The sequence below is a fragment of the Dendrobates tinctorius genome, unplaced genomic scaffold (assembly GCF_039654945.1).
Source record: "Dendrobates tinctorius isolate UK_male_01 unplaced genomic scaffold, ASM3965494v1 ptg000152l, whole genome shotgun sequence".
Taxonomy (NCBI): Eukaryota; Metazoa; Chordata; class Amphibia; order Anura; family Dendrobatidae; genus Dendrobates; species Dendrobates tinctorius.
Genome location: NW_027361819.1, coordinates 5,183,137 through 5,193,927, shown reverse-complemented (window position 1 = coordinate 5,193,927; position 10,791 = coordinate 5,183,137). Strand labels below are relative to the sequence as shown.

The following is a 10,791-nucleotide window of genomic DNA, read 5'->3' as shown; positions in this document are numbered from 1 at the left end:
TGTGTGTGTGCGAGGTATATGGAGCGGAGCCATGTGTGTGTACGAGGTATAGAGCGGAGCCGTGTGTATACAAGGTGAGCGGAGCCATGTGTGTGTAGAGGTATACGGAGTGGAGCAGTGTGTGTAGAGGTATACGGAGTGGAGCAGTGTGTGTAGAGGTATACGGAGTGGAGCAGTGTATGTACGAGGTATACGGAGCCGTGCGTGTGCGAGCTGTACGGTAGGGAGTATTCATACCTCCCAACCGTCCTGGATCCAGCGGTACAGTCCTGATTTTGAGTCTGTCCCGACTGGGAGCTTACTTTTCCTGCGGACACAGGAGTATACAGTGGAGCCCCGAGGAGCACTTTAAAATTCGCATGTGACGTTCCACCGGAAGTGACATGCTAGAAGCTGACCGGAAATTAGGTAATTTCGAGAGGAGATTGTGACGGAACCATGGAGGCGCTTCAGGGAATGCTTCAGATCCATTACCGTGTCCGACGACAGTGCGGACGGTGGGATCGCCTTGGAATCGGTGATGCCGGCCATGTGAGCGGATCATGATATGTCCTGCATCAGGAGGCTCAGGTGGGCTTTACAATGGGAGCCGGGCTGATATGGTATCTTTATAGAATCTTTCGCTCTCTAATCTAACTTTCTTTCCCCTCTTTCTCTCTCTGTTCTTTCTTTCTATCTCTCTGTGCTTTGTCTTTTTCTTTCTCCCTCTCTGTTCTCTCTTTCCCCTTTCTTTCTCTTTGTTCTTTTTCTCTCACTCTGTTCTCTCTTTCGCTGGGTGTGGTTGGAGTATGGACATGGGTGTGATCAGGGGCCGTGGCTTACACTGCAGCACTGCTTGTTCCTTTAGGCTGTGTGCACACGTTGCGGATTCTAATGCATTTCCGCAGCGGTTTTGTCCCTGCGGAAACGCAGCAGTTCCGCAGACATGGTACAGTACCATGTAACCCTATGGCTTTTCAAAACTGCTGTGCTCACGCTGCGGTTTTGCTACGGTTTGCAAACCGCAGCACGTCAATTGTTTGGGCGTTTTCCGCAGCAGTTTCCCACCTTTAACATAGTAGAGGTGTGAAACCACAGGTCACTTTACATGCGGATCCGCGCGGAAAAACCCGCAGGTGAATCTGCAGCGTGTGCACATAGCCTTAAGGGGGTTTTACACATAGCGATATCGCTATGTGTGATACTTACCTCCGACCGGCTCCCCCGCTAATCGCGCGGCTCCATTTCTCGTCGTCCGCTTCCTGCTGTGAGACGAGCGACGCTGGATGTGGGCGGGAGGACGTCAGGATCGCTGTGTGTGAAAGGTGAGTATCGTCCGCTGCGTCGCTGTGAGATCTTTCTGTGTGGAAGCTCACTAGCGATCATTTAGCGATGCACCAGCGATCCTGACCGTCATATCACTGGTGCATCGCTAAATGTAAAAGGGCCTTTAGGCCGCAGCTGGCTTCCGTCTGGTGCAGGGCTGAGGTGATAGAGTCCCTGTGTGCACAGATGAGGCTGCACATCCGCCTGGGCCTACAGATCTATGCGCCGAGTGCTGCTCTGCCGCCTGCTCCTCCCCCGGTGCGCAGCGCCCTCTGCTGGTGGCTCAGGTGGCTCCCACGTGCGGGGCCGGAGGCCGCCATTCTATTGTCCTACAAACCGGAAGACGCGTTACGTGCTTGGGAAAGGCGCATGCGCAGTTCGCACTGTAGAATCGGGCGCGCAGTCCAGCATCTGTGTTCAGGCCCCCCCAGTCTCTGTGAGGTAACGACGGTGTCCAGGCCCCCCGCTCTCCGGTACCGCAGCCCCTAGCCATGGCCGCCACAGCACAACCCGATGTCTCCGAGCTGGAGAAGAAAGACGTCCTGGCCGGGGACGAGGCGGACAACGAGGAGGCCATGGACGAGGAGGAAGACGACGAGGGCGGAGATGGAGACGACGGGGACGTGGAGGAAGATGTGATCGTGCAGATCGGAGCCACGTACTCGTGCAAGAGGCAGGACGGCTCCTACCGTGAGTGATATATCCCCCTGTATACCGCGTATCCCCCTATATACTGTATATACAGGACGGCTCCTACCGTGAGTGATATATCCCCCTGTATACCGCGTATCCCCCTATATACTGTATATACAGGACGGCTCCTACCGTGATATATCCCCCTCTATACCGCGTATCCCCCTATATACTGTATATACAGGACGGCTCCTACCGTGAGTGATATATCCCCCTGTATACCGCGTATCCCCCTATATACTGTATATACAGGACGGCTCCTACCGTGAGTGATATATCCCCCTCTATACCGCGTATCCCCCTATATACTGTATATACAGGACGGCTCCTACCGTGAGTGATATATCCCCCTGTATACCGCGTATCCCCCTATATACTGTATATACAGGACGGCTCCTACCGTGAGTGATATATCCCCCTGTATACCGCGTATCCCCCTATATACTGTATATACAGGACGGCTCCTACCGTGAGTGATATATCCCCCTGTATACCGCGTATCCCCCTATATACTGTATATACAGGACGGCTCCTACCGTGAGTGATATATCCCCCTGTATACCGCGCATCCCCCTATATACTGTATATACAGGACGGCTCCTACCGTGAGTGATATATCCCCCTGTATACCGCGTATCCCCCTATATACTGTATATACAGGGCGGCTCCTACCGTGAGTGATATATCCCCCTGTATACCGCGTATCCCCCTATATACTGTATATACAGGACGGCTCCTACCGTGAGTGATATATCCCCCTGTATACCGCGTATCCCCCTATATACTGTATATACAGGGCGGCTCCTACCGTGAGTGATATATCCCCCTGTATACCGCGCATCCCCCTATATACTGTATATACAGGACGGCTCCTACCGTGAGTGATATATCCCCCTGTATACCGCGTATCCCCCTATATACTGTATATACAGGACGGCTCCTACCGTGAGTGATATATCCCCCTCTATACCGCGTATCCCCCTATATACTGTATATACAGGACGGCTCCTACCGTGAGTGATATATCCCCCTGTATACCGCGTATCCCCCTATATACTGTATATACAGGACGGCTCCTACCGTGAGTGATATATCCCCCTGTATACCGCGTATCCCCCTATATACTGTATATACAGGACGGCTCCTACCGTGAGTGATATATCCCCCTGTATACCGCGTATCCCCCTATATACTGTATATACAGGACGGCTCCTACCGTGAGTGATATATCCCCCTGTATACCGCGTATCCCCCTATATACTGTATATACAGGACGGCTCCTACCGTGAGTGATATATCCCCCTGTATACCGCGTATCCCCCTATATACTGTATATACAGGACGGCTCCTACCGTGAGTGATATATCCCCCTGTATACCGCGTATCCCCCTATATACTGTATATACAGGACGGCTCCTACCGTGAGTGATATATCCCCCTGTATACCGCGTATCCCCTATATACTGTATATACAGGACGGCTCCTACCGTGAGTGATATATCCCCCTGTATACCGCGTATCCCCCTATATACTGTATATACAGGACGGCTCCTACCGTGAGTGATATATCCCCCTGTATACCGCGTATCCCCCTATATACTGTATATACAGGACGGCTCCTACCGTGAGTGATATATCCCCCTCTATACCGCGTATCCCCCTATATACTGTATATACAGGACGGCTCCTACCGTGAGTGATATATCCCCCTGTATACCGCGTATCCCCCTATATACTGTACATACAGGACGGCTCCTACCGTGAGTGATATATCCCCCTGTATACCGCGTATCCCCCTATATACTGTATATACAGGACGGCTCCTACCGTGAGTGACATATCCCCCTGTATACCGCGTATCCCCCTATATACTGTATATACAGGACGGCTCCTACCGTGAGTGATATATCCCCCTGTATACCGCGTATCCTCCTATATACTGTATATACAGGACGGCTCCTACCGTGAGTGATATATCCCCCTGTATACCGCGTATCCCTCTATATACTGTATATACAGGACGGCTCCTACCGTGAGTGATATATCCCCCTCTATACAGCGTATCCCCCTATATACTGTATATACAGGACGGCTCCTACCGTGAGTGATATATCCCCCTGTATACCACGTATCCCCCTATATACTGTATATACAGGACGGCTCCTACCGTGAGTGATATATCCCCCTGTATACCGCGTATCCCCCTATATACTGTATATACAGGACGGCTCCTACCGTGAGTGATATATCCCCCTCTATACAGCGTATCCCCCTATATACTGTATATACAGGACGGCTCCTACCGTGAGTGATATATCCCCCTGTATACCACGTATCCCCCTATATACTGTATATACAGGACGGCTCCTACCGTGAGTGATATATCCCCCTCTATACAGCGTATCCCCCTATATACTGTATATACAGGACGGCTCCTACCGTGAGTGATATATCCCCCTGTATACCGCGTATCCCCCTATATACTGTATATACAGGACGGCTCCTACCGTGAGTGATATATCCCCCTGTATACCGCGTATCCCCCTATATACTGTATATACAGGACGGCTCCTACCGTGAGTGATATATCCCCCTCTATACAGCGTATCCCCCTATATACTGTATATACAGGACGGCTCCTACCGTGAGTGATATATCCCCCTCTATACAGCGTATCCCCCTATAAAAACCAGGGGAAGAGTCTTGAGGAGATCATTTGCATATTCCCAGTGCCTTCTGGGATAAGTGAAGAGTCTCCGCGAGCTCAACGATCACTGGGTTTTGGCCGTTGAAGCTGAAAAGAGGAAATCGGAAAACCAGGGGAAGAGTCTTGAGGAGATCATTTGCATATTCCCAGTGCCTTCTGGGATAAGTGAAGAGTCTCCGCGAGCTCAACGATCACTGGGTTTTGGCCGTTGCAGCTGAAAAGAGGAAATCGGAAAACCAGGGGAAGAGTCTTGAGGAGATCATTTGCATATTCCCAGTGCCTTCTGGGATAAGTGAAGAGTCTCCGCGAGCTCAACGATCACTGGGTTTTGGCCGTTGCAGCTGAAAAGAGGAAATCGGAAAACCAGGGGAAGAGTCTTGAGGAGATCATTTGCATATTCCCAGTGCCTTCTGGGATAAGTGAAGAGTCTCCGCGAGCTCAACGATCACTGGGTTTTGGCCGTTGCAGCTGAAAAGAGGAAATCGGAAAACCAGGGGAAGAGTCTTGAGGAGATCATTTGCATATTCCCAGTGCCTTCTGGGATAAGTGAAGAGTCTCCGCGAGCTCAACGATCACTGGGTTTTGGCCGTTGCAGCTGAAAAGAGGAAATCGGAAAACCAGGGGAAGAGTCTTGAGGAGATCATTTGCATATTCCCAGTGCCTTCTGGGATAAGTGAAGAGTCTCCGCGAGCTCAACGATCACTGGGTTTTGGTGGTTGCAGCTGAAAAGAGGAAATCGGAAAACCAGGCTCATCTTTCATCGTTCTTAAGAAATCTCAAGATGGAAGAGGCCAGGAGCCATTTGGTGAGCTGCATTTCTTGCTACATGTTCACAGATTTACCAATGGAAAAGCCAAACTTCACATGCCACAAATGCAAGCTTGTGTCCCTGTTGGAGGAAAAGTTGCAAAATCTCGAAGAGAGGTTGGCTACGTTGAAGATCATTAAGGAAGGTGAAGAGTTCTTGGATAGAGCAGAATTATCTCTTCATGTTACAGAAAGAGAAGAAATTCGAAGTGCACCTGAAGAAACAGAGAAATGGAGACATGTGACCCAGAGAAGCAGGAGGATCAGGAGGCAGTCAGCACCCATACTGCTCAGAAACCAGTACCAGGCTCTCACGCAGGAAAATGATGAAGAAATACATCAGGATAAGACTTTGCCAACAAACAGCAACCTTGTACGCCTTCAGAGTCCTCCTGGATGGAGAAAGAAAAATGTTGTGAAGAAGAAACGGAGAGTGGTGGTCATGGGGGATTCCCTGTTGAGAGGAACAGAGGCCGCTATCTGCAGACCGGATATAACTTCAAGAGAAATTTGCTGTCTTCCAGGTGCAAAAATTAAAGATGTGTCTGACAGGATATCAGGACTCTTCAGACCTACAGATGACTACCCATTCCTGCTACTACATGTGGGGACAAATGACACCGCAAGAAACGACCTGGAAACCATCTGCAGAGACTTTGAAGACTTAGGCAAGAAAGTGAAAGAACTGGGAGCGCAGGTGGTCTTCTCTTCCATCCTCCCAGTGGATGGCCATGGAACAAGGAGGTGGAATAAGATTCTGCAGGTGAACAACTGGCTACGTCGATGGTGCCGTCAGCAACGATTTGGATTTCTGGATCACGGAGTGTACTACTTATACGATGGACTACTTGCTAGAGATGGGGTGCACCTTACGAAGACTGGAAAGCATGTATTTGGAAGTCGCCTTGCTACACTTGTAAGGAGAGCTTTAAACTAGAACAACATGGGAAGGGAAGCAAAAGACCAGAAAAAGCCATACACCTGACAAATGCTATTGAGAACTCTGCTAATAGAAGTGGAAAGGAAGAACAAAGACGAAAGAATCTAATTAATAAAAATATTGGAGAAAGAGAAACCAATCACAAACTAAAATGTTTCTATACTAATGCACAAAGCATGGGCAACAAACAAGGAGAATTGGAACTACTAACACAGGAAAAGAAATATGATGTCATTGGAATCACTGAAACTTGGTGGGACGATACACATGATTGGAATACAAGACTAGAAGGATACAACTTATTTGCAAGAAACAGACTTGATAAACGAGGAGGGGGTGTTGCATTGTATGTTAGAAACGCGTATTTCTGCACAGAGATTGAAGCTTCAGAGACTGGGAGTTCTGTGGAAACTGTTTGGGTAAGAATACAAGGACAGAACAATGGAAAGGACACCATTGTAGGCATTTACTACAGGCCGCCTGTGCAAGCTGAAGATATGGATGAACTCTTTATGCATCAAATGGCCAAGTTCTCCAAAAAATATGACATAGTTGTCATGGGAGATTTCAACTATCCAGACATTTGTTGGGAATCTCTCTCAGGCAAAACTAACAGGTCAAGGAAATTCTTATCCTCTCTTGCTGACAACTTTATCTTCCAAAAGGTAGGGGAGAAAACAAGGGGAACTGCTACCTTGGATCTAATCCTTATAAACAGGGAGGAAATGGTTGAGGAGGTAAAAGTGGCTGGAACCCTAGGAGGTAGCGACCATGCTATTTTAGAATTTTTGATAACTAGAGGCGGAAGACCTGTGAAGACTCAGACGTCAAGGTTAGATTTCAGAAAGGCAGATTTTAAGGGATTCAGAAAGATAATTGGAGGGATCCAATGGCTGGATATCCTTAAAGACAAAAATGTCCAGGAAAGATGGGAAATCTTGAAAAATGAAATTCTCAAAGCACAGTTGTTAACAATTCTGAAAAGAGGGAAGAATAGGAAGCATTTAAGGAAACCAGGATGGGTGAACACAGAACTTAAGCACATGCTAAAAAGGAAGAAAAAAATGTTTATAAAATGGAAAGAGGGAGGCATATCTAAAGAAGAATATTATGCTGTCTGCAGAATCTGCAGGGCACAAATCAGATTAGCTAAAGCTGAAAATGAATTGAGGCTTGCAAGAGATGTCAAAAGCAATAATAAAGGATTTTGGGGATATGTCAAAAGTAAAAGAAAAGTCAAAGATGCTATAGGATTTTTACAGGATGAAAATGATGAAATGGTAAGACAGGATGTTGAGAAGGCTGAACTTTTAAATTCCTATTTTGCATCTGTTTTCTCTCAGAAAGGAAATGTAACATCAACTGTTATTCACTGTCCTATTAAGGGAATAGAAGAATCCAGGATATCTATAAACAGAAAGATAGTGAGGAAACACTTAGCTAACCTAAATGAATTCAAGTCTCCAGGTCCAGATGAATTACACCCCAGAGTACTGAAGGAGATAGCAGAAGAAATTTCTGAACCACTCTCCATAATCTTTGAAAATTCTTGGAGAACAGGAGAAGTGCCAGAAGACTGGAGAAGAGCAAATGTTGTTCCTATCTTCAAAAAGGGTAAGAAGGTGGACCCAGGCAACTATAGGCCGGTGAGTCTGACTTCTATACCAGGAAAGATCTTTGAACAAATTATTAAACAACATGTAAGTCAATACCTGGATAAGAATGAAGTGATCAAACAGAGTCAGCATGGGTTTGTAACTAATAAGTCATGTCAGACTAACTTAATTTCCTTCTATGACGGTATCACTGATTGGGTGGATCAAGGAAATGCTGTAGATATAGTATATCTTGACTTCAGCAAAGCATTTGACAAAGTCTCTCATACAATCCTTATTGAAAAAATGACTAAGTATGGAATGGACAAGGCAACTGTTAGGTGGATTCATAGCTGGCTTAGTGATCGGACCCAAAGAGTGGTCGTAAATGGCTGCACATCCAGTTGGAAGAATGTCTCAAGTGGGGTACCACAGGGCTCTGTCCTGGGCCCTGTATTGTTCAACATCTTTATCAACGATTTAGATGAAGGAATTGAGGGTAAACTGATTAAATTTGCTGATGACACAAAGCTAGGAGGGATAGCTAATACTAGAGAAGAGAGAGAGAGGATTCAAAAAGATTTAAATAAACTGGAGAAGTGGGCAGTAACTAACAGAATGGTTTTTAACAGGGAGAAATGCAAAGTACTACATCTGGGCAATAAAAATGAAAAAAGCATATATAGAATGGGAGGAATAGGGCTAAGTGACAGCACATGTGAAAAAGACTTGGGTATACTAATAGATCACAGACTGAATATGAGTCAACAGTGTGATGCAGCAGCAAAAAAGGCAAATGCAGTTCTAGGATGTATTAACAGAAGCATACAGTCTAGATCACGTGAAGTCATTATTTCCCTCTACTCCTCTTTGGTCAGACCTCATCTGGAATATTGTGTCCAGTTTTGGGCACCACATTTTAAAAAAGACATCAACAAACTGGAGCAAGTTCAGAAAAGAGCGACCAGAATGGTGACCGGTCTGCAAACCCTGTCTTATGAGGAAAGGTTGCAGGATTTGGGAATGTTTAGTTTGCAAAAGAGAAGACTGAGAGGAGACTTAATTGCTGTCTACAAATATCTAAAGGGCTGTCACATTGTAGAAGGATCAACTTTATTCTCATTTGCACAAGGAAAGACTAGAAGCAATGGGATGAAACTGAATGGGAGGAGACACAGATTAGATATTAGAAAAAACTTTTTGACAGTTAGAGTGATCAATGAGTGGAACAGGCTGCCACAAGAAGTGGTGAGTTCTCCTTCAATGGAAGTCTTCAAACAGAGGCTGGACAGACATCTGACTGGGATGATTTAGCGAATCCTGCTTTGAGCAGGGGGTTGGACCAGATGGCCCAGGAGGTCCCTTCCAACTCTACGATTCTATGATTCTATGATTCTACTGTATATACAGGACGGCTCCTACCGTGAGTGATATATCCCCCTGTATACCGCGTATCCCCCTATATACTGTATATACAGGACGGCTCCTACCGTGAGTGATATATCCCTCTGTATACCGCGTATCCCCCTATATACTGTATATACAGGACGGCTCCTACCGTGAGTGATATATCCCCCTGTATACCGCGTATCCCCCTATATACTGTATATACAGGACGGCTCCTACTGTGAGTGATATATCCCTCTGTATACCGCGTATCCCCCTATATACTGTATATACAGGACGACTCCTGCCGTGAGTGATATATCCCCCTGTATACCGCGTATCCCACTATATACTGTATATACAGGACAGCTCCTACCGTGAGTGATATATCCCCCTGTATACCGCGTATCCCCCTATATACTGTATATACAGGACGGCTCCTGCCGTGAGTGATATATCCCCCTGTATACCGCGTATCCCCCTATATACTGTATATACAGGACGGCTCCTACCGTGAGTGATATATCCCCCTCTATACCGCGTATCCCCCTATATACTGTATATACAGGACGGCTCCTACCGTGAGTGATATATCCCCCTCTATACCGCGTATCCCCCTATATACTGTATATACAGGACAGCTCCTACCGTGAGTGATATATCCCCCTGTATACCGCGTATCCCCCTATATACTGTATATACAGGACGGCTCCTGCCGTGAGTGGTATATCCCCCTGTATACCGCGTATCCCCCTATATACTGTATATACAGGACGGCTCCTACCGTGAGTGATATATCCCCCTGTATACCGCGTATCCCCCTATATACTGTATATACAGGACGGCTCCTACCGTGAGTGATATATCCCCCTGTATACCGCGCATCCCCCTATATACTGTATATACAGGACGGCTCCTACCGTGAGTGATATATCCCCCTGTATACCGCGCATCCCCCTATATACTGTATATACAGGACGGCTCCTACCGTGAGTGATATGTCCCCATGTATACCGCGTATCCCCCTATATACTGTATATACAGGACGGCTCCTACCGTGAGTGATATATCCCCCTGTATACCGCGTATCCCCTATATACTGTATATACAGGACGGCTCCTACCATGAGTGATATATCCCCCTCTATACCGCGTATCCCCCTATATACTGTATATACAGGACGGCTCCTACCGTGAGTGATATATCCCCCTGTATACCGCGTATCCCCCTATATACTGTATATACAGGACGGCTCCTACCGTGAGTGATATATCCCCCTGTATACCGCGCATCCCCCTATATACTGTATGTACAGGACGGCTCCTACCGTGAGTGATATCCCCCTGTATACCGCGTAT

General features: G+C 46.9%; 1 protein-coding gene across 2 annotated transcripts in view; it reads left to right on the top strand.

The window, feature by feature from the left end:
* Positions 1-1,654: 1,654 nt before the first annotated feature.
* LOC141050806 (nuclear factor 7, brain-like) overlaps positions 1,655-10,791 on the top strand; it is a 28,179-nt gene continuing 19,042 nt past the window's right edge. Inside the window, exon 1 of one of the 2 annotated variants that reach the window (XM_073547471.1) lies at positions 1,655-1,995. In XM_073547471.1, coding sequence (XP_073403572.1) covers positions 1,797-1,995 — 199 coding nt within the window. In that variant the 5' untranslated portion in view covers positions 1,655-1,796. Of the gene's footprint in view, positions 1,996-10,541; positions 10,562-10,791 lie in introns of those variants that run through there. The other variant, XM_073547472.1, reaches the window with a different exon arrangement.